Below are 25016 nucleotides of genomic sequence, written 5' to 3'. Positions count from 1 at the left end.
ATTGGCCTCCTACTCTGTTCCACCAGACACTCTTGCTACTTAGCCTATCTTCAGTCTCCAGCATTCGCGATCTTCATCTTACAAGAAATTAGGGCAATATCCATAAAAGGATGTTTCAGGTTAGTTTACCCTGCCTTAACCTAGAAAGCAGGTTCACAGACCTATATTAAGTACTAAGAATAGAATTTATACCTAACGAACACTCTAGCCAACTGGAATGCTGAAGATCATGAAATCTCACCACTCTTAAGCGTTTAAAGCACCTAATACCGAGATGCAGAAATGCATCTAGGACTAGATCAACATTCATAATTCATAATATCTTTTGGGGGCTTAGAAGTCTAAGTTGTCTATGTTTAAACAGATGCTTAGCTCGCTCTTTACTGGTTGTCCTCTGGGGTTCCATGCTGAAAGTGTGCAGGAAATGGGAGACTTACTAGAGAAAAATTCCCCCAGCCCCAAGGACACTGAGGTAGAGACCTAAAACCTGAAGTGCAGGTGATAAAGGTGGTGACTTGACTCTAGCTTCTACCTTCTGCTAAGCTCCCTCACCATCTTGTTACTGGTGCTGAGATCCAACTGGATTTTCCTTGAAACTAGGCTTGGTTTGTTATTGTAAAAGCTTCAGCCTTTCGCAAATTATTCTAAAATTTACTCCCGAGCTTTCACATAGATACAAGAGCAGTAACTTTAGCTGAAACAAGCCAGTTTTGAAATCTATTTCAATAACATCATCTTTTAGAAAAATCTCACATCCAAGCCATGCACGTGCAAAACATCACTCCTGAGTAACTTGGTTCGAATTCTTCTTGAAGTATAAAATAACTTAATCCCAAGAACATAGGCGAGGGGCTGCACTGGAGCAGAAGGGCCCAGAAATTCAGCAGGATTTAAGAAATCGGAGGTGGGAAATACCTTTTGGTGCATGAATTCACCTCAGCCACCGCTGCCCGCGCTTTGCTTTCCAGGGTCTTTACAACGTTTCCAGCTATGGAGATCTGCCTCCTCCATATAAACAAAAACCCACGTCGCCCTCGGAGCTGACGCCCCAGCCCCCCTGACTGAACACACCGCGGGTATCAGCCCCCCGGCGGCCGGCGCTGAGGGGACCCGGGCGCGGCCGCCATCCCTCCCCCTCCGGCCGCGGCGGCCGGCGCTGAGGGGGCCCAGGGCTCCCCCCGCCATTGCCCCCTCCTCCTCCGGCCAGGTTCCCCCCCCTCCTCCGGTCCCGCTGGGCGTGAAAGGAGTCCCGTCCCCCCCGTCTCCCCCGGGCACCCCGGCGGCAGAGGCAGGCTCGGCCCGCCACCGCCCCCGCGACCCTCGTCGGCCCGTACCCGCCCCGGCCGCCGGTCGGCCCGGCACTAGTTTCCGGTGGGACTTTGTGCCGCGCCGTTTCCCTTCCCCTCCTCGGCTCGGCTCGGCTCGGCTCGGCCCGGCCCGGCGGTGGCGGCGGTCTCCCCGCAGGCCCATGCAGTCGCGGGTGCTGTGCCTGGGCGGCGGGGCCGGGGGCCCCGCTGCGCGCAGGGTCCGCCTGCTCCTGCGGCAGGTGCTGAGTGGCGGCGGGGCGGCCGCCGGGCGGTTCGGCCGCCTGGAGGTCAGGGCGCTGCACGGCTCAGGTAACGATCCCCCAGCGGGCTGGCCCGGGCCCTGCCTCCCTACAGCCTCCCCACTTCTGGCTCCCCTTGCCCCGGCCAACCCACCCGGCCCGGGGATGTGGGCAGCCCTGCTCTCCCCTCAGACATGCGGCCCGGGAGGAGGAGGCCTGGAGGCAGGTTACCACCTTCTGGGTGCTGGTTTGTCCAGTTTGTGCTGCCGTCCTTGTTTCTTCTTGTGCTCGTGAGTATTGCGTGAGAGGAGAGGGCAGAGTTCAGTCAGGGGCTTGCAGGGACGCTGTAGTGTGCCTTTCCATAGCATTTCACCTTTCTCTTTCCAGTGTGTCACCCACAGCAAAGCAGCAAAGGAGCGGCCCTGCAGCCTGTGCCTGCGACAACCGCTCTTCTCCATCGAGCGGATTGTTAGCGTCTTGCAATGCTTTCTGTTCCTGCGTTGCATGGCTGCTTTCTCCTGCCACTGAGGCAAAAGCCATGTCCGTGTCAGGGGTTGCCAAGGCTGATGCCAAGGCAGCCTACGGTAACGAGATAGGGGGTTGACCTTGAGCTTGCATGTGCTGGGAAATATGACCTGAACTGTCCCCGAGTGTCCTCCCGTGACCTCTGAGACAGATGACAGGCCTGTGCAGGGCACAAGTGACGTTTGGAAATGGTGACATATGCCTGTGGTAGCTGGCACTTTTTGGGATGGATGCCAAAAGCAACAAAGCTACTAAATACAGAGCAAGTGATGAGCAGCTGTAAATTAGGAAGACAGAATGACAGCAAGTGATTCTGATGGTGAGGGACTCACTAAAGCTCTTAATTATACCGCTTTAATACCGTTTGTCTCAGTTTTTATTTTTTTAATCTGTTTAGTATTTGACCAGTTAATTTCTTTAAATATGCGTTTGGTTTCTCAAGAAGGAAGCCCTTGAGGAATTGATAACCATAAAATTTCTTCGAGAATTTTTGAATAGAAAATGCTTTATTTTTGAAAAGTACTGAAAAACCCTAGAGTTATTTATTTTAAAACAAATAGGAATAAAAGGCAACAAGTTAACAATATGTGAAACAAGCATCTGAAGAAGGTAGCTCAGCACTTTTCAGCCCTTTGTTGGAATGAGTAACCTTAAGAACAAGAAGAAATTCAGCAATATGAAACAGTAGCAAATGCAGTATTACTAAAAATACTTCATAATTTCCATGTGCTATGGAATGTAACTGAGTGTAACTTCGCAGTATTCATGAATACACTGTATATGTAATGAATAATAGGAGTCTTCCCACTTGGAATCAATGACTGTAATAGTTTTGGTAGAAAGATTGAAATCCCAAAGCTCTAGACAATCTTGTTTATTAGAGGCAGGCTAAGAGATAATATTAGGGATATTTGCCCTCCCAGCACCTGAGACGTCTCATTCATTATAGTACTTCCTGTGCCTCTGTGAATTTGGGACCTTGATATTAGGAATACTATTTATTATTTGGCTTTTGTTGGTTTGGTTTTTTTTTTAATTAATTTTATTTTAAAGATGATTGCATGTCCTCTTGCAGGCCCTTTCACTCCTTTGAGGTTACTGAAGTTACAAAGAGATGGTCTGGAATTTTGTGTGCAATACGTGTTTTTGCTGTGTCTATGCACCTGCTGTAATTACAAGTCTTGTTGTAAGCAGTGTTGAGGTTGCATGTCTGTTCCCTATTGATAAAGGAAATATTTCAGAAAAGGCTGGAAGCTGTTGACAGTCAAGTAAAGAGCAAATTGTTGTCTCCCCAGTAATTTGGATCTGACATCCCTGCCAGATTGGATTTACTGTCTGTGATGGTACCTTTTAAGTGTAAGGGAGAAACTGTTGCCTGATTTTGTCCTGTTATATGTGAAGGAGCCATGCTTAGCTTTTCAGCTCTGTCTTTGTAATGCAGATATGGCTTGCTGGTGCACTGGGGGCTGTGGTAAAGCTTAAGAGAAATCTCAAAGCAAAAGACAGAGGCACTCAGTGGCTAAAGGGTAATGGGAATATCTAGGAAGGGTTTGGGTTTGCACAATTTATTTAATGAGGGAAACTTAATTTATGGCAACAAGTGTGGTGGAAGGATGACTATCGGATTAATTTTTAATGTAGGTTTTATGTTTCCTTCAGAAAGACTGAAAAGAATTATGTTTTTATAGACTGCAGAGTTATTTGTGATGAATTATTATTTTAAACACAGTATGAGCTGAACAAAGTGAAGTTCTACGTAACTCAGTTCACTGACATTTAATTGTTTGCATCTATCTGTACATAATATGAAACTTTTGACAAAATTTTGACAGAATACACAATATCAGAGATACTTCAAGGGGTTGATGGGAACAAATGCTGACTTTGGTGAAAACTGAAGAGCTGGAAAAATAAAAATCATTGCCAGTCAGACAGCACAGGCAAAGGAAGGTCTGTCATGCGCTTTGCTGCTCAATGTACATAAAACAACTTATGCTTTGTCACTTGTGTAGACAAAAGTGTATACTAGCTTCATTCACTGTTTTCCGCCTGTCCAGGTTCCTGTCCAGGTTCACTTCCTATACTTTCCAAAACCTGGTCAGTCCCAGTTCCTAACCATACCCACATTTGAAGCTTGTGGGTGGTGTTTGTTTTTTTTTCCAGGTCTGTCACTGTCCAAAGACTAAAGAACTGGTTAATGATGGATGTAAATGCTCTCCATCACATTCCCTTGTCTGACTTTACCTGTGTCGTTATCTCGTTGAAGTTCATATGTGGACAGCTGGGAGGGCGGTTCTGGCAATTTTTTTTTCACTGGCAAACCCTATTTAAGGGACTTCATTCTTTCATCTTTCTCTTATCATTCCCGCTATTGTTCATTGCCTCCGTAGTTGTACTTAGGGGGCTGTCCAATGTGGTGACTAAAACAATTCCAGTGATTTGATTTACGGCAAGGCCTTATGAACAGTGGTTGCATCAGCACAACTGAGAAAGCAGCAAGTGGAGACGGGAATTTTCAAAGCCAGTTGTCGTGAAAATTTGCAGAATTATGCCTGAGTTATTTCAAATTATTCTACCATTTAAGAGAGAAAAGCTTGGTGGCAAAAAAATAGCGTTTTTTGTTAGACACACTGATATAGCTGGAAGAAAGGGATGAGCTGTCAGGCAGATATGCTCTTCGGTAGGGTTTCATCGTTGTTCCCATGAGTAGATGTCATTAAATACTTCTGAGTTTTAATATTTGTCAGTGGTTCAAAATTTAAATTTTCCTGTTTAGCCACTGTTACAGTCCTGATACGCATTGATGTGTTCTGCAAGTCCTGCCCATTTTAATACATGAGACTGAAGTTGAACCTGCCTGGCAAGCTCAGGGGCTCGAGATAGTTGCGTAGGAGATGCCATAGTGAATTTTAAAGCTGTTTTGTCTGTCTTGGTTATCTTTTTAGTAAATGGGAAGTTGTAAAAACAATTCTATTGATTTTCAGTTGTAGTTTCTTTTTAGTTGAAATACATTATTGAAATTACACTAATGCATTTGATACCTCAGCTTAGTTTAGAATAGACCGATAGTCTGGCTTTTCTGCACTGAGCAAACTGTGCTTCAGGAATCTTCATACAGTTTGAAAACACTATGAGCTAATTCTTCACATAAGTAACACTGGCCACAGAAGATTTGAAAGGGAACACTGGGGATGTGATGAGCATCTGTTACCGTATGACTAAGAGGAGGTAGTGGATATCGCTTTCTCCAGACAGCTAGCAGAAGCCTCCCATTCAGGGGTCCTCATGTTCATGGGGGATTTCAACCATCCAGACATCTGCTAGCAGGGCAATCTGGCACTGTGCATGCACTCTTGGTAGTTTCTAGACTGTGTTGGTAAAAATTTTTTTAAAGCAGATGACAGAGAGCCTGGTCAGGAGTAACTCTTCACTCCATCTGCTGCTCACAAGTAAGGAGGAACTGTGGCCCGTTTGGTCATAGGTGGCAGCCTGGATTGCAGTGACCATAACATGATTTGAGTTGCGGATCTGGAGAAAGGCTGGGAAGGTGAGCAGCAGAATTAGGATCCTGGACTTAAGGACTGCAGGCTTTCGCTTATTCAGGAGATTGGTAGGTAGACTCCCTTGGATAACAACCATGAAGAAAAAAGGTGCCCAGGAGAGCTTGAAGATTTCTAAAGGAGGCTTATTGACAGACAAGGAGTGAACCATTCCACAGGGCAGGAAGATTTGGTATTTCAGCAGGAGGCCTGCTTGGTGAAGCAGGGAACTTCTCAATGAACTAAAACACAAAAAGGGGGCATACAAAAGTGGAAATAAGAACAGATAACAGAAAAAGAGTGTAAAAATGCTATTTGGTATGTAGGGGCAAAATCCCTGCTGTCTGACAAACTGCAGATCTGTAGTCCAGAAGGACCTCAATAAACGTGAGGACTGGGCCAACAGAAACCTCAGAAAGTTTAAGAATGAGAAGGGTGAAGTTCTGCTACTTAACTTAAGTCTTGCTGTGTCTCACTACAGGCTGGGGAGGGACTGGCTGAGAGGAAGCTTTTCTGAAAAGGCTGAAAGGCTGTAGGGTTGCAGTGGATGTTTGGTTGAATATGAGCCAATACCTCATAGCAAATAACGTGAACCACAGACTGGCTACATTAGGAGGAGCGTGGGCAATGGTAAAGGGAGAGTTCATCTCTACAAAGCACTGATGAGGCTCTGCCTGGAATGCTGTGTCCAGTTTCAGGTTCCCTGGTTCTAGGGAGATATGGAGAAACTGATGGAGTCCACTTGAGGGCTACCAAAATTGTTAGGGACCTAGAGCACCTGATGGTGGGGATAAGCTGAGGGATCTGGGCTTGTCAGGTTTGCAAAGAGAGGCCTAAGGGAGGAGAAATCTGTTGGCAACTTAAGATTATTATAACAAAAATGTTCAACTACTAACTACTTAATAGTGGCAGATAATATATTAAGAAGCAGTCATCACAAACTGGGGTTTGGAAGGTTCAAACTGGACAATAGGACAAACCTTTTTACTAGGACAGTAGTGCAGCAGGGGAAGAGGTCGGCTAGAAAGGCTGAGGAATGTCCATCCTTGAAGGTTTTTGAGACTCAGTCAGCCAGAGCCGCAGCTCATCTGATCTCGTCTTGGTGGTAAGCTGATGTTGAGCAGGAAGTTGGAGATGACTGGTATTTCTAAAGTGTTTTGGTAATTGATGAAATAAATGGGCAACTTAGCACTTCTTTGACGTGGTAAGCATATTACTAAGAGATACTCTGAAATACATATATTGAGTCTATGTGAGTCATCGTGGTATTAAACACATTTAAAACTGACTTTTCACATTGTAACACTTTTGTAATTGAGCATCATCAGACTCCCTACCTTCAGGGTATGCTATTGGCCCAAACGAAAAAATCTCTCTGCTAAGAAATGATTGTAAGCTTCCTATGTGACTGGATGTCAGATAAAATTCCGCGTTTGTGTTGTTGATCTACTAATGCAGAAAAACGGAGGAAAAAGTTCATTTCCTGGAGCAAATACCAAGATTTTGCTTTAATGACACTTTGGACTTAAATCAGTAAAAAGAATCGTTAGCCTAAAGTAGACAATTGAAAAATCAAGCATTAGCTTCAAAGCTGAGAAGTAAAAAAACAGAAGGTCTAATAATGATGTTGAGTAGAAATCAAGTAATATTCAAATTTTATGTTTGAAGTAATTATTTTGGTTTCTTAGAGGGAGAGACTTTCTTTCTCTTGCTCATAAAAGACGGGTGACTTAAGTGAAGTGGATTTTTTTGTTCAGATTGCAGATGGGTTTTGTTGTGTAAAAAATCCAACTATTTCAGTCTGCAGTGTCCTGTCGGCAGCAGCTGAGCTCCACCTCATCTGTATGTGAAGGCAGTGACGGTCAGGGAGCAAAACCTAGTGAGTGCTGGGAATGGGTTTCTGTCCCTCATACTCACGTGTTTTGGAGGCTGCCAGTACCAATATGAGATGCAGAATAGGTTACACTGTTAACCAATGACTATGTGTAATGTTTACAGCCATGAAGGTGGCCAGCAAGAGTTGGTATGAAATGAGAGAAATAAGTAAGTTATGTAGATAGGGCTGCTTTTTCTTTTTTTTTCTCCACCCCCCTCCCAATAATGAATTCGGAAAAGTGGAGCGAAAAGAAAAAACAAATCCTGGAAAGTGTCATTTCTGTTTCTTCAAAATAAGTTGGCTCTTCAAGGATGAGGGCTGACACTCTTTTCTGTGCCCTTATGGATATGTGCTGGATAAATATCAGTTAAAAGCATCTTCCCCCCCCCCCCCCCTTTTCTTCAAATTTGAATGAAATTAAGGCCTGGAAATATATATTTGAATGTATTATAGATTTTTAATTTTCCTCTAACAGGTGTGATCTTATCACACAGAGATTAACGTTAGCAGAGTTTAGCACCTTCACAGTTTTAATATGCTCTTGCTGTTACTGGCTTTTGAGACCAGATGGCTGGCCTGTGTACAAGTGAATGTGTAGTATACTAAGATGACTGTTGCAGTGTGTTAATCTCACATAAATTCAGGACTAAAGAGTCCAAAAGACAATAATTTCAGCCACCTAAAAACTCAGTGTTCCTGAAGCTTCATTGTAGTGTCTTATAAAAACCCTGATACTATAAAGATTTACACATGAGATTGGAACTGTTTCTGTTGTGCACTTAAAAAACTAAACACACGTATAGATCTGCGCAAGATGTTTTCTTTTGCTGTAGGATTTCTTTATTTAAAAATAGCCATTTCAAAATTATTCATTTCCTTCTTTTTTTCTTAATGTGTTATTTCACCAGAAGAATGGCGAGTAGAAGAAATAAAACTTTTTTTCTGCTTCTCAAGTTCTTAAATTGTAGTTGAGATGCAATTTGTTTATCTTCAGATATGCCCAGCATTGCTGTAAATAATTTACGCAGCAGTGTTTTTTTCCTCTCAACATATAGGAAAAAAACAGTAGGATTAGGGAATAGTCTCTTCTCGGGAGAGGAGAAGAGGAATAGTTTGTGTGATACTAGCTTTTAAATAGAAGACCAGTCGAAGGTGCCAAGTGCACAATAAAGCTGCATCTTCAAGAAGCCTTCTTATTGAGATTATAACATTAAAAACATCCACAGGGGGTTGGAACAAAGGTCCATCAAGTCCTGCTATTCCAGTTCAGTGCATTGCAGTTACTGGGTAGCTATATGTGTATGTGCGAATTGCCGTTTTGCCAGAGGTGAAGTTCACACCTGTCTATTCCAGATGCAGCAGAAAGAGCTCGTTGCATGTATTGAGGCTGTTTTCACATCTCCTTCTTTCAGAAAGTCTCTTCAGGGTCCTGTTATTGGGTCACGATCTTTATGTGCCCCCGATGTCCAGCCCATATTGCATGGGCTCTTAAACTACCTGTTTTGTCTGTAGGTTGATCGCCCACTGAATGGGACGTCCCCCTTCCCTTTTGGATTCCGGCTTATTTGGCACTTGTTTTGTTTCAGCGGAGTTGTGTACATCAGGCACTGCTTATATCCCACTGTTTTCCCCAAAGACTTGTCCTGTCTAAGATTACTGTTTTCAGTGTGGGAGATAAGAAACCAGGGGCACATCTTCACTGCTTGCCTGAGCAAGTCTGATACAGGCTACAAAGTCTCCGTTGCAAAACCTCGTGTGTATAGCTTTTGTCCACAATAGTGTGGTAGTAGCTTGTGAGCTGGGTCGGCGTATTCATGGACTATTCCATAATTTGCATTGGAGACAAGTCATTTGGGATATATGTTCTCAAATCACGAGTCTTGCTGATTTAACGCCACCGTTTTACCAAGCAGGTTGTTGTCAGTTCCTTGCCAGCTGGTGAAATCTTGGAAAGAGCCTGTCTGGGATGACATCTCTGTTCAAGGAGCTTGGAAATGCAGAGGAAATGGAGTAACCAAACACGAGACTTAGAAGAAAAAAAAAAAAATGGGACAAGAAAATATAGCCCGAGTGGAAGTGTGGTAAGATTAGTGGGGTAGTATCCCTGTGCTCATTTAGCTAGGAAAATAGACTCTGCTGTCTTGGTTTATTGTTGCTTAAAGTTCTATTAAACACTGCTAATATTTTTGCTTTGTGGACGGATGTAAGTTGGAGGCAACGTTTGTCTCCAGGCAGCATCCTGGCAACCTGTTAAACGCTGAATGCCCTGACTGTATGCTTGGGGTTTTGTGTGCTCAGCTCTCTCCACATCTTGCATATAGTTAGCTCCCAGCCTGTTTTTCTTGAAAATTTGTAAGGACTGTTGATGGCTGGAATATTTGTGGCATTTTTGGACATGATTAGACGTGTTGACCAAGGGATAGCATGTTATGGACTGACATAAATACCACAAGAACAGATGCGTTTTCCATTTTTCACGTAAAGCAAACTCAGTTGTTTTGGTTTATTTAAGGGAGTACAGGAAATCAACTACGGCTTTTCAGTATTGTGCCAATAAAATAGGTAATTAAAATTCTCTCCTGTAGGTGATGTCATCATTCCAATGTATTGAAAAAGTCTGACACGTTGTGCTTTCAGGGTCTTGTCCTTACTGTGTTTTGGACGACTGCTTATGCATGAAAGAGTATTTACAACTTGAGCTGAGGTTAGTCATATACTCTTGTCTCATTGCAAGTTGGCTAGGGAATGGTGAGAAAATAAACTGGCACTAATTTCCTAAGGATGTATCAGGCAACCTGCTCTTTTTAGGATACTAAAATTCTTCCCAGCTGAGCTAATGAGAGAGGTGTAACCTTTTGCAAGAAGCAGTGGGCTCCTAGGATGTCTATATCAACTTGGAGGCATTTTAGTCAATCCTTTAGCTGTTCACCAGTGAGAAAGAGTGGTTGGAGCTGCAGCAGAAGAAGGGGAAGGGGAGATGTTTAGGCAGGCAGTAAGATGGTCTTTCTTCCTTTAAAACTTAAGAGAGGTGAGCAAAACCCTGTGAAAGCCAAAGCCTAGATTTTACTCCCTGCAGTGGGCATATCTATTGTCCAGTGACTTTTTAGGATAATGTAACACTTCCCAGAATGAGGACCAGGCCCCTGAACTGTTGCGGGACTTTCTTTTGGAGTGAGTTTGAAGGCTTCAGGCTGAAGGGGGCACAGTACTCTTGGGTGCATTTGAACTGCAAATTTAGCAAGGGCCAGGAAATGACCTAAAGCCCCGAACTGCTGCCTAGTCATTAGCTTTGCCCCAGCTCTGTTTGGGACCATTCCACTTCTTTGCTCCTGCACAGATCTGCTGGAGAAGTGTGCTTAGCTCTAGCAGGGAGGGTGGGGACTGCTTGGTGCTGCTTGTGTTTAGGACCAGGGATGGACCCTTGGCCACCTTTTATTTAGCTGTGCTGCTATTGTCTAAGTCTCCCACTTTCTGACAAGCCATTGAAGCCCTGTGCATAGGAACAACCACCAGTTTACTACCACCTTCTGCCAATGTTTTAAGGAAAAAATGTGGAGCTGAGTATTTGGACTTCAAGAGCAGCATAAAGACCCACAGGCAGGCATGTATGTCAGGCTGTGAATCCCACTCTCAGCGTCATTGCTCAGCCCTTAAATTTGGGAGGAAATCAGCTATAATCCTTTCTTCACTGCTTCCTGTTTGTTGCTGTAGGTGATTCTCCTCTGGCTGTAAATCTAGTCCTAAATGTGTAACGTTTCCCATGGCTTGTCTGACTCGTGTCAGAACCTGGGGATTCTCAGTCCTGTGAGATGAGCAGTAACATCTGGATACGCTGGAAGAGGTTGCATTTGAGTGCAGGACTAGAGTCACTGCCGACTGAAAGGAGAGCTGCTGTATGTATGGGAGGAGTTTTAGTTGCCTCTGTCAATTTGGACAAGCTTCCTCTTCAGCGTCTCCCTCTCTGGTTCCAGCATTGATCTTCCAAACTCTTTGACTCAGTGCTGAAGATGGGCGACTGTAGACTCTGTCCTCTTGGATGCTATAGGACAAGGTGCAGGTGAACAAAAGGATTTTTAGAGTTGGATCTTGTTCGTGGGCTGTGTCTTCTCTATGTCTCATTTCTCAGAAAAGCACAAGCACAAGAAACCATTCCAAAACTTGGCCTCAGTTTATGGAAAGGTCGTGTAATCAGAATGCTGTAGCAAAGCTGCACCCCTGCAGCAGTCTTACTCCACTAATCTTCTCCATCCTCATGCACACGGTTCAGTGCTTGTTGGGCAGTGAAGCTGGTGTTATCTTCGGCAACGGTAATGGAAAAATCATCATTTTACTAGAGTCATTTTAGCTTCACGGTCTTCATACTTGTGAACTCATTTGCATGGCCCAGATGTTTTCTTGAAAAAAATAATTTTTGAGTTTGTTACTGGTCTGCAGCTCATTTCCTTGGCATAACAGGTTTTGGGTGTTGTGCTGTTTTTCTGTGTGACCACCGCCGCCTTGGTGCTTGCCCATTTCCTGGCTGCAAGCTAGGTTTCACTTCTGATTTTCATGAGAAAGTACACAATTTTATTCAAGTCTGTGAGCGCAGAAAGATGAGTAAGACAGGCAGGTCCTAGTAAGAGACCAGTAAATAAAATGGCCAGGTGCTTTACTTTTGATGAAATCCAGAGCAAGAAATGCTTGAGACCTCGTAAACGTGCCAGGTTCTGCAACTGTACAGTCAGAGAGTGCAGGAAGGTTCCCACTGACGTGAATATGTCATTTCATACCTCCAACAGATACTGTTTCAGGCTGGTTGAAAACTCAGGAAAATCATCCCCCTACAAGTGTTTCTCACTTCTAGTTCTGCAGACAAAGTGTCTAAATAACGATGGTACCTGGAATGGGGTTCTATAGGGAGCTTGAATTCCATAGCTCCCAACAAAATAAGTTATGGTTATAACAACAGCAACAAAAGAGAAACGTCAAGGAATATTAATTAAGTGTAAATTATCCTAGTACCCGATCTGTTGAAAAGCAGCAGAGCCTAATTAGTAAACTAATAGCTCTCAAACACATTAGAGGCTGCTTTGTGAACTCACAGTCAGCCTTATGATTTAAACTTTAATATAAGGATATTAAAAACTTTAAAAGTATGTGGGAACTAAAAGACTTCTTTTCGCCTTTTTTTTAGGTGATACTGTCACTATTGGAGATGTGTCTTTTAAACTCAAAACACCGAAGAACCCAGAACTTGTTCCACAGAACTACAGTAAGAATCTGCTTTCCTTTTTGAATGGGTTTCAAGGCTTTATTAAAAAAACTTTTACTTACTCAAGTCACTCCACTGACTTCACTGAAATTATCTAAGAAATATGTTTTGAAAACACATGCAATTTGGGGAAGGCTGTCTTTGCCGAGTTCTTTACTGTATCTCTAGTTCAGCTGGTTATATAGGAGTCTTAACTTTGCATGTAACTTGTCCCATTGGTCAGTGGGACAGTAAAGGGACTCTTTGTGTATGTTTAAGTATTTTGTTCAAAAGGAGTCTCATCCAGCAATTACTTCTAAAAATAATAAATAATCTCAAATTGTTTGGTCCTAAAAGTGTAGCAGTTTAAAATTATCTTTGGTTGCAATATGATCATAGGTCCTAGGAGTTTTCTGCTATATGGCAGATGTATGGTGTTTTTCTACTGTGATATTTAATATTCCCGGATTGTCATGTTATTGTTATCGGCAAACATACAGATCTTTGCAATCCATCAAGTTAATAGGAAGTCAGTTGCATAGTGATAAAAAATGCTATCAAATACTTACTGAAGTCACAGCACATAAACAATGCAAATACATATACTTACAATTAATTCACATTGTGTTTTGATACCTTATCAAAAATGCCACGGATTCTCAGCCATCCATATTTCCTATTCATTGAGAATAGGAAATGCTTCTTGAGCTTTTCCTTTTGCACTGTGGATCAGCAAGTGCATCATGCTTTTGTTGTGACGTTTCCTAGGACAGCACAGGCCAACTATTTCCTCAGGATCCAAAAAGATGAGTTGCCATTCGTTCAGCACTTTCACATGTAGGCTGCCAGATGGCCGAAATTTGAATTAAAAAAACCCCACCAACAACTGATTTTTCCACCCAGATAAATTCTCAGACCAAAACCAAGCACACATGGGTATTCTAAAGGGATATATAAGTCTTATACTACCCTTAGACATGGCCAAGCACTGAGAACTCCCAGTGATTGTTATTGCTGGGCTTGCGAGGTCCTACAGTTGGAATCTGAGTGTAGTCATTCACTTCAAGCCTATTTGCTTTCCAACATGTCTAAATTCTTTCCATGATATTTTGAAGAGGATATCAAGGAAACTGCTGGTACAGTGGGTTTTTTGGGGGACAGAGGGTGGGTTTTTTTTTTTTTGGTCTGGTTTGGTTTGGTTTTAGAAGAATGGCATTGATAACATCAATAGTGGACTTGCCACTGCACAGCTGGCAGGATGGCAGATAGCTGCTGGGGAAGAGGGCAAGAGGTATGTTAGAGCTGTACAGGGAGTGCTACCGGTATAGTATCAGAAAGGGCAGGAGCTGCTGCGTAAAGGTTTATCTTGTTGCGTTCTTAAGCAGTATGACTTCACTTCATCAGACATCGGTTCATCTGACAGGCTTTAGGTGCCCCTGCTTGGGCAGAAGGGTTGGACAAGATGACCTCCAGAGGTCCCTTCCAATCTCAGCCATTATGTGATTCCTTATTTTTGTATTAACTGTGGGATAGTACATCTGTGTTACTATTGACATAGATTAATGTTTCTTAACTCTTTTCTGAAATGTGACCTTCTTTCTGAAATGTTTGTCCTTTGAGAGCTGTAGCAGGAATATAGAAGGAGATTTTGTTTACGTTCAGTCTTTGATGAGTGTGAGGTCTACCGGTAGCATCGTAGGCCAGATCGCTGGTCTGCATCTGGATCGTGGGCTGCTTAATTCCCATACCCCAGTAAGCATCACACTGTGATGCTTTCCTCCAGGTTATCTGGGTACCAAATATGTCCTATGACATGTGTCAGTCCATGCTGTTACGGGGTAGCCCATGAGGAAAGGTTTTCTGGTTTAGACTGTAATGACACTTCCCATACCTCGTGAGTTCCCTGGGAATGTGGCCAAACAATACTACTCTGTATTATTACTTTTAATAGCTTCTTAAATGATCAATTTTTGCTTTTCATCATTTATTCTGTATGCCTGTTTCCTCATTTTGATCATATAGTAGGGTATCAGTTGTCTATGTCAATGACTAATGCGATCTGTTTCACTTATTTCCATTTCTTGTAGATTGTTTTGCTTTCTGGTTTTCTGTGCTGTACTAAATGTGTTAAAATTAACAATGCCTTCCTGCCTTCCACTCCTCCATACCATGCCATTACATTTTTTGGTCAATCTGCACTTTTTAGCAAGATAAATGTTAGCTCTAAGTTAACAGCATCTCTTTCAGTTCTTTGGATTGGGAAGGAAGGAGAATTATGAAAACACATGGTAGATTCAAAGAATCTGAGATTTTTCTAGTTAACGATTCTAAGCAGGAAAAAGTGGCTGAAAACTAATCTGATAGCAGAAAAGTTATTAAGAATGTACGGAACAATAGGATTTTAGGGAAAATGTAATACTACAACTAAAACTAGCATTTATTACCACTGTTAGGTCTATTATTAGTTGCTTCTCTTTTTTTTTTTTAATAATCATGACTGAAAGGAGCCTATGTCATGCTTGGGATACTATCGTTCATCAGTATTCATGTACTTATAGTAGGATTACTTAAGGTACAAAATTTTGCTTAGAAACCTAAATATTAAATTAGTTAAAATTAAGTAACGTAGAATACTCATGTATTTAATAGCAGAAAATCAATTTCAAATACTTGAGGACAATTTCTTTGTATATTTAAATTTAGAATTTTTTTTTTTTATCCCTTAGTGCTTAAGTTTTATGGTTACGTTACTACGAAGAACAAAGTTATACTGCTTTAGTGAAATTAAGTAGATTGCATTTGTTCCATGTCAATTATCTCCTCTTCATGAGACGTTTAGAGAGTACATGCATTTACTTACCTGAACACATTCTTTTCCTTGTTTTAAGAGTACTTTTTGTTTTGCTGTGTGAATGACCGCTGTAGATACAAGATGTTTTGTTGTAAAGTAGATGAATGTAATTGCATATTTATACTAATCTATAAACCGAAATGTTACATATTTTGAAATTTTATTATAGTAACTAATATTACATTTAAACGACCAAGGTACTTCCCTGATTTCTTTAAACTAAGACTAGAAATAATTTGGTCATCCAGTTAAGTGGGAAATATTCCTGAAAAGGTCTCAGACATTGTAATATTTGCAGTGGAGTAAGAACTAAGAGGAGGGAATTGAAGCAGTTACAGTTCACTTACTAGTACTGCGCGTGATGTTGTTTTCTAGCTCATTATTTGCGTAGAATAGAATGTTTCTGCTTTTGCTATTCTGCCAGATAAGAGCCGTGTTAAATACAGTAATGTTGAAAGTGCATATCTATAATTTACAGCAAATTTTAGGGATGTTAAAACTTATTCTAAACTCAGCATTGTTCTTCTAGGCTTAAAAATAGCCTTAAAGCCCTGGAAAAAAAATACGTAACACAATAAGGAACATAAATGTATTAAGTGCCTACAAAACTTTACCTTTGTCATTTTGTCACTTAATTGGTACCAAAATACTTCATTTTTTGTGTTAGCAGATTAAAGTGATTTTTAAGTCCTTTTTTGAACCATGTTACATTTTGTATAAGTGGATAGGATAGGTACTGCTGCTTAGCTTATGTTTTCATGTCCTTGCTTTTCAGGTTTTATGTTAGATACTGAGCAAGTCCTGTATGAAGTGCTCCATTTTGTGTGTCAATATAAAATATTAATTTGTTTTCCTGTTGTTGGCAAATGGCTTTTTCTTGGAAGATGATAATTAAAAGTACATAAAATCTGAATTATTCCCATTTTTATAAGTGACAAGTAAAAATGAGTCATACACAAGGGAATTTTGTTAATGGGATTTTTGTCATAACTGTGTCTGACACGTTCTAGAAAGAGGGCACTTATTTTAGCACTGGTTGTTCTTTTATCAGTAAAAATAAAACCTACATTTTTAAAATCTCACCATGCCTGAAAAGCACGATTGTTTCTTTAATTATACTTCAGAGAAACTTTGTGTGGCTTTCCATGATAGTTTAGATCTAAAATTGAATTGTGAGAACGCACATTAATTTTTTTTTTTAAAGTGGAGTTCATGTCAGTGCACTGCTGTTGTTAGTGGCTTCTGGAAATTTTATGAAAATGACAACGTACCTGATATTTCATGTATTTATTAACCTTGACAGAACGGTTCCTAACATAGCTTTTCCAGGACACTTTATTCGATGACGGCAAATATGTTAAGGCAGGAAAAGGGATGTTCTCTTGCAATACCACGTCGTCTCTGCTGCTGTCTGAAGGTGCAAGTGCATTTGGGAGTTTGGCTGCAGTCGTGTTACAGACAACTGCATTCAATTGTGGAAGATTCATTTCAAACAGTGTAGTTTTGTGCCAGGTGTCCTGAGTCTGAGCACCCTCCCCAATGTGTGATCAAAAGTGACATGCCTGTATACAAGGGGTTAAGTGGTAAATCCTGTTAGTTTTGTCAGTTGAGCCTAATTATCATGAGGAATTTAAACAGAATGTTTGCGCGTATAATAATGAAATATAAAAGAAGTAGTAGTAAATGGATTTCTGCGCTTGAAAGGGAATTGTTTTAATGTTGAGGAAATTTGGGTTATTTCTCTGTAGTAGGCTCAGTGGTGCCAGCATTTTTTTGTTATTTATTCACCTGAAAGGTCAGTATTGCCTTAACAGTAAGACACCTCTGTGTCCTTCTCCCAGAAAGGTATTGCACCGCGTGCTGAAGCAGGGACAACCGTGTGTCTTCAGTTATTGCTCAAAGTCGGTTCAGTTTTGCGCAGGAATGTGTGTTTGTTCTTCTTTCTGTTAACTTTAAATCTGAGTGTCAGAGTGCAACACTTTACAGAGACAGGTTGTATTGCTGGATGACTGTAATTTTGTGCTAACGAAGACTTTTGTCATTACATTTCTTCTTTCCTAGCCTAAGGAAAGGTGTCTATTTCAGAGATGGTGAAAACTCATCAGCAGTTTGAGTTTTCATGTAGACTTGCAACTGACCTGCCACTTGGCTGTTACCACCTAATCCAGAATGTGAAATTCTGGGGTTTTTGTCAATAGAACGTTTTGCATCATTATGCCTGTTTTGTCTATACGAAGAGTGAGGCAGAAGAAGACACGGGGACATGGAAACCTACAGCAAATGTCCTGGTGAAGCTCATGGAGTTGTCTGCCCTGTTCCTTGTGCCTCAAAGCAGGGCCAGCTGGATCCGAACGGTTCCTGAGAGATGTTTGTCTTCCTTGTTCTTAAAATGTGCTGGTGACATAGATCCCAGAACCTCTCTGCACACTTTGCTCCAGTAATTAACGATTCTTTTGTGAAAAAAGCTTTTTCTGATGCTCCATTTAGATCTTTTTGGACATACTTTTAGTTCTATCTAGCATAACCATGATGTACAGATATCTCTTTTTCTTCATGGTGATTCTGTCTTGCATATTGGAAAACAGTTGTTATGATTTTCAGTTATTTATTTTCTAGACTGAATTCCAGTTTCTTTTGGTAATTCTTCTTGCTCTTTTCTAGAATCTCTCAAACTTTTCAGTGCTGGACTGAGCTGTTGTGCTCAAAAGCAGACGCAGTATGTCCCTCCAGTTGGAGTCTGAGCTACAGATAACTGCTCTGGCTATGTATTTCCCTATGAGTTGTACCTCCAGCTAAGAGTAGTTTTATTTATTCCACATTTATATGTCACTAAGAGAAACTTGGTCTTCTCAATCCCATTCAGGGTTCCTTCCAGCAAGCTATTTGGTTTTACATGATTCCTTTATTTTCTCTTTTTATTTATACTCATGTGGAGAAATAAGATTTACCTATGTAGATCTTACACCTTCCTGTGAAGCAATTGACTGAGAGGAATTAATAATAAATGACTTTATGGGCTCATCCAAGAAGTAGCTTCCCCTTTTCTAAGCCTCTGCAAAGGCTCGCAACTTGTTTCCTTACCACCGCAAGAACAAAAATTTTTGGAATGAAGACCGTTTCCATGAAAAGTTTATGAGGGAAAAGAGTATTCCAGTGAAAACTGTGATGTAACCATGTTATGAGACCTTTGAAAACTTCTTGGGCTCTGTGCATCAGCATAAAATTGGATGAGCAGCAATGTTTTACCTGCGAAGTGCTAAACTAAAGCAGGCGAAAGCAGGCCGCATGGGAGTGCTTCCCTCTTCACTTGGCCATGCTGCCTCCTTCACCGTGTCCTGGGCAACTCACTCCCTTCCTTCATTGTCACCCAGCCTGAACAAGCCGTGAAATAAGTCTCAGTGAGCTCAGGTTTTTTGTTTTTTTTTTTTTAACGTTTTCCCTTTTTGAAATGTGTTTATGTTTCTAGGCAGAGACCTCCCTCCTTGTCCCCTTCTTCCTCAACTGTATTTTACAGCAGCCTGATAAAAGGAGCCACTCTCAGACTCTGAACAATGCAGTATAGCAAAGGTCTTCTTTTTTAATCCGTTGAAAATTATATATATTGATATATATATAATATATATATATTGATATATTGATATCTTTTAAGCGCCTGTTGGTTTTTATGTGCTTTTTATGTTTTTATGTGCTTGACCAAACTAGAGTCATACAGGGATGTGAGCTCTAATGTATTTTATACCACATCTGGGATAGATATTCTTGGGAATCAGTTCATTTAACTGCCTGTCTCTGAACAGTGGGAAGAGGTAGGTGTCTCCTTCATTTATGGGATTTCTTCTGTAGGTGGGACACAAGGACTTGCCAGCAGATACTGTCTGCTATCTCCAGTGAATCTTACGGCTGCAGTGAGTGTAGCATGTGCCAAGAATTCAAGTATGAGTGAACGGGAAAATTTCCGAGGCTAGCAAAGCCATTTCAGTCTTGGTTTTATCAAAAGCTGATTTGTGGATCAAACAAGAGCAGCTGCTGCATTTGCTTCAAAAATCTATCTATGACATTTTCTTCTTTTCTTATCTGGGGATTTCTCCATTCAGCTTCAACTGCTCACTTTACGAAACGTTTGCGCGGATTCTGCTAGGTGTTGTCCTACTTATCACATATTACAAAGCAATAGAATGCGATTTCTTTCGCTGGCCATCCTTGATACACAGGAATAGCAAATTGTAGCACCGACTACTCTCTTGCATGTGCCAGATGGTGTCTTTGAGAATACACTGTAGAGGCTTCCTACGCACCATCCTGCAGATTAAGAATACAGGGCCAGCTACTCAACTACTGCAAATCAGCAGAGTGCCACTAAACAGATTGTGCAAACCCAGTTTGCATTAGATACTATCTGACTCATGGGATAATTAATAAAAATTGCGGTAATATACATGCTGGTGCTTTTTTCAGCTAATTTTCCTTGTCTTCTAAATGTCATAGAAAATGATTATATGGTGCTTGTAGTAGTGTTAATATACAGTACTTGAACAGAGAGGAATTTTTTCAAGTCATGCTAGAGAAAATGTAAAAGCTTTGTAATGAAGATACCACGGTACAAGTAGTCTAAATATATAGAACTAATATACAAGGTACTGTGTATCTGCCTCTGAAGTTGCTTTTGAAAAGCATACCGTGCTTTGGAAACAGTTTATGCAGCATAGACTGCGTACGCAAAGAAAACTTTATATTCTGATTTTAGAAGGACGTAACTGGGGTGCTGAACTAGGCTTGATATTTGGAGCGATGTACAGGTACTACACGTTAGAATAGAAGGAACTGGCAAGTAGAAGATGCTGTCATGACAGTTCAGCTTAGGGAATGCTTGCTTTGAGTTGTCGGCGTTATTTGTAACAGGCTTCCTTTGAGTCAGTTTGCAGATAGTCATTGTGCCGACTTTGTGATTGAAAACATGTATTATAATTGATCCAGCTGGATGTCATCTGTATGTGAGGAGAATGACTCAAATGGGGAAACAATCAAAGCCTTTTCTAGGAAATGTATCGATAAGGAATTGTGTCTTTCGTGTCTTTTTCTCAAAAAAAAAAAAAAAAAGGTAGGAAATTATAGGAGATTTTTAAAATTTGCATTTTTCATATTAATATTTCAGAGTTAATTTGGATTGTTTAAACACAATGATGAGAATGTGAGTGCCCTGAAATTCCTTAAGGTTTGCAGGGGGATCACATTCCTAAGATTTTAGATTTTTTTTTTTTTTTTTGAATGCTGTACAGTCACGTTCTCTTTTCCATGACAGTTTGCCTTGCAGATGCTGCTGGAGGTTCTTAAATCCTGTTTCTATTTATGGTACTGCTTTTAAGTCTGACCCGAGTGTTTTCTTGAGGCCGTCCTAAAAATAAAAAAGATAGCTACACATATTAATGTGAATTACACCAGAAGCATTTGTAGTCATGCTGTGTCAAAGCTGGTTTTGCCATGCTTCCAATGCATGACTTTTGACATGAAAGAGTTCAATGTTTCAGCAAGATTTCCAAGCTTGTTTGTCCACTTTAAGCAAAGTAACTTTTTTTTTTTTTTAGAGAACAGCTGTCATAAAAATACACTACAGGCACACTGGCATGCTCATACAACAGGTAGAAGTAATAATAAATGTGCCTCTCAATGAGATCTTTGTCTTGCAATTTTAATGGTACCTTTGATATAATGCTTTTTATTTGTGTGATGCTTTTCAAATTACCATACCTGTCCCGTAGCAAAGTTTGGATGGAGCAGTTCTTCTGGTGTGATGTATTACCCTTTATTTCCCAAAGATTATATGTAATAGGAACTTTTTCAATTTGCTTGAAAATCTCGTAGAAAGGAACATGTTATTCTCTGTGAGGAATTTATTTGCATTTGGCCTGTTGCGTGTGGGACGTGTGATGTGTATTGCTTTTGGAAAACAATATTGCAGTGAAGAAGAAAATATTTTTACATCCATATGATCTTACCATACCATATATTAAAACTAATCCTGGGCATGCTAATGGCAGCTGTTTAGAAAGCAAAACAAAACAAAAAAGCAAACCTGAAATGTTTATTTACAATTAATCTGATAATCTTAATGCATAGATTGTTCACCTGTGTGTGTATGCTATTCTTGTTCATACTGGTGGTGAGACTGTAGTAGGTTTCTCTGGACGTGGAAGAATATTTCAAATGGTTTTCCCGAGTGCCAGATGAAAACATTCAGTTAAAATTTTTTATAAAGTTTTCCTTAGCCACTTTTATGCTTGGAAAATCTTCCTTGAATCTCATGCAATCATTTAATACTGTTTCTGTGGTCTTACAAAAATGAATTTTAATGCTAGTATACAAAGACTCAGCAGAGAACTGAAACCCCTCAGAACTGCGGGGCACTATTGCTTGCTGTCTTTAACTCTGCCCTGCATGGAATGCCTCCCCTGCCTCAGGAAAGATGTAGAACTGAGGCTTGTTTTTTAAAATGTTGCCTTCTAATTGCAACCATTAATCACACTGAAAAAGAAGGTAAATACCCCAGTATTAATTTGAAGATTTCATGGCCTCTTGCTCCTTCTTAGTGCACGTCAGCGTCCCAGACACCACCCTTGAGGCTCCAGCTTCAAACCCCATCATCGATCTTAGATTGTTCTGAAAGCAACCATATATATATATATATATGGATATATAAACATTCCTCCTGGCTTGCTTGTGCTCTTCTTCTCCTCCTGCGCTAGTGCGTTTTGCTTGTGCCTGAGAAAGGGCCAGGTTTTGCTGGGAGGTGTGGGAAGGAGTATTCTGGGGACAGAGGGATATACGGCAGCGGGAATGGTGTCCCTCCTTCACTGTGCTCTTTCTGCAGGGTGCTTTCCAGTGCTGCCAGCATTTGCATACATGGGATAAAGGTTTTAGTTTAATTATAATCAGGTTATTGCTTCTTAAAATAATTAGGGGGTAGTATTCTCAATAATAGAAATAAGCGGATCTACTTTGAGTTGTTTTTTATTATGATTGTGGAAGCTGCGTGGTATTGATGTAGTGATATTGCAAGGTTTGCATTTCCTTGATAATTTAATTCTGTGTTTTATTGTGTCAAAGTGTAAACAGGAATACAGTTGTCTCTTAAGAAAATAGAAAATTAAATATATTCCCTGAACATTAATCTGATGCAAGCACAGTATTTTTTTTTTTTGAAGTTCATGATTCACAGAAGCATTGGGATATAGGCTGGATAAATATCTTACAAATTATTAATAACATATTTATACTATATTAACTGATGCTGAGAAGTCCACTCAACATTGGGTAATAAAAACCAATCTTTGCATTAATCAGTTTAATGTGAAATGAGAATCGACGGCATTTTTTTTCTGGTTTTGTTGGGTTTTTTTTTGAGGGATGAAGTTGTGCAGAGAAAAAGGCAATGGGTAAGATAGGTATATAAACTGCATATATGTAAACAAGTAGTCTAATATAAACTGTGCGTGGAATTTCCCGCTCTTCAGCTATCCAGCTTTAGGGCAGCTCATCTTTGTGTCTTTGTTTTGTTTTTGGAGATAAGAATAAAAAAATGTGTGAATGGCCAGGTATGTAACACTTTTCAAATTTAAATAATGCTTTCTTTGTGTTTCTTTCCAAGTGACAGATTCTTTGGCCCAGGCTGTAGTCCACCATTTAAGATGGATAATGCAGAAAGATCTTCTCGGCCAAGATGTCTTTCTTATTGGTCCTCCTGGGCCGCTCCGGCGGTCTATTGCCATGCAGTATCTGGTAAGTATGTTGATTTAAACTCTTGGAGACATTGCCATTAATGTCAGTTAGTCATTCCTCTACTAGCCAAATTGTAAAAGGTAGTCCTAGAAAATCTTACAGCAAGCTACTTAGGAGGTACATAAGTTTTTCCATAAATGCGCTTTCCAAAGTTCAGGTTTTGTTATAGACGAATAGAAAGTACAGACATTTTAATACATGTTTTTCTGCTTAAACTCCAGGGGGGGAGGGAAAAAAAAGAAAGAGTTGGAAAACTGTGTTGCCATATGCTATCACAAATGGAGAAACAGTTTGTTCTAGGCATTATGTATGTTAGAAGATTAAGATATCTGCCGACTGTTACAGACAACAAATCGTTTTTGCTTCGTTATATAAAAAAAGAAATGAAGGAAAGGATTAGTGAGAGTGTTCTGAGTAACATTTGGGAGCAGTTATCACGAGTGATTAGAAAGTAGATGTGTGTATGATCCTCTCTTGGAATGTGGGAAGGATTTGCCTACGTCCATCTGCATGAACCATGGCAACACCTTGTGCAAAATTTCACATTTAAATCGTCGCTGCCCTTAAATGATCAGGAAAGGGGGGTTGTCTGTCCCAAAAGGTGATGTGGCTAGAACTTTGTCTGCCATGAGCTCTGTCTATAATCTGGTTGGGCTGAAGGATCACAAATGGAGATGTATAAACAATTGTCATAAACGTCAGCCATTCCTTGAAAAATCGAAAGATACTAGTTCAAAGACTAGCTCTCAGAGGTAAAGCATACAGGAGAAAGCGACAAGATTTTGAACTTTGGAGAGCAAAGGTTTCTTAATTCATCAAACCAGGTATTCTACTAGATAGCTCAATGCATTCCTTAAAATAAATGAGAAGAGTTTGGTATAACCTAAAAAGAGGATTTAGGAAACACCTGATATCCAGGCATGGGACATAGAATGTGTCTTTATTTTTATAGTATTTTATAGTATTTATACCACTGTTTGTATGCACCTCAGCTGTAATAGAAAGGCTGCAGCTTCCTGTTTCAATGCCATGCCAAACAATTACGTGAAGGCTGGTCTTTTCATGTGAGCTGATACGTGCTGTGATCCCTTTAATGAAGCTGTGTAAGCCTGGAAAACTTTCATCTGCTGTTGCTGAAAGCTACTACTATGTGTTCATACACAGGGATAATTTTTGAAGAAAACTCTGCTGTATTTCACCTTCTGTTTTTTTCCTTTAATTATAAGGAATTACAGTTATATCTACCTGTAGCGTAAAGGAAGTGATGGCTTTGTAACCAATCGGCTCTGAAAAAGTGGAAAGGAAATAATTTTCATGGGGTTTTGTGTCTTTGCTTGATTTTTTCATACAACGATAGTTACAGGCTGCCTCTTAAGAGAAATCTGTTATATATATACTATACCTTTAATTGAGAGGTAAGGGCAAAGAACATTTCAGCCTGGATCTGTTTCCTGGCAGAATGCATGAAAACCCAGATATGGAAGTAGCGGGAACATCAGGTATAAATACATGGGGGATTAATTTTTTTTCATTTAAGACAGAAAATTCTAAGAACATCTCATATTGAATCAAAGGGAACAAAACAATAACCCATGGGTTCTCATTTTTTAAGTAGTCTATAATTTTACAGTTGCAGGCTGCATCTCATGACATTAAAGGGAGAGAGCATAAGAACA

At 40.5% G+C, this 25016-nt stretch overlaps 1 protein-coding gene across 2 annotated transcripts in view; it reads left to right on the top strand.

The window, feature by feature from the left end:
* The first annotated feature begins 1376 nt into the window (after nt 1–1376).
* Nucleotides 1377–25016, top strand: part of VWA8 (von Willebrand factor A domain containing 8) — a 196166-nt gene continuing 172526 nt past the window's right edge. The window contains exons 1-3 of one of the 2 annotated variants that reach the window (XM_074564766.1): nt 1377–1616; nt 12660–12737; nt 23210–23340. In XM_074564766.1, the coding sequence (XP_074420867.1) occupies nt 1469–1616; nt 12660–12737; nt 23210–23340 (357 nt within the window). In that variant the 5' untranslated portion in view covers nt 1377–1468. The remainder of the gene's footprint in view (nt 1617–12659; nt 12738–23209; nt 23341–25016) is intronic. The other variant, XM_074564775.1, reaches the window with a different exon arrangement.

The sequence above is a fragment of the Larus michahellis genome, chromosome 1 (genome assembly GCF_964199755.1).
Source record: "Larus michahellis chromosome 1, bLarMic1.1, whole genome shotgun sequence".
Lineage (NCBI taxonomy): Eukaryota > Metazoa > Chordata > Aves > Charadriiformes > Laridae > Larus > Larus michahellis.
The sequence above is the reverse complement of the archived record's forward strand: the minus strand, read 5'-3'. Positions and strand labels throughout refer to the sequence as shown.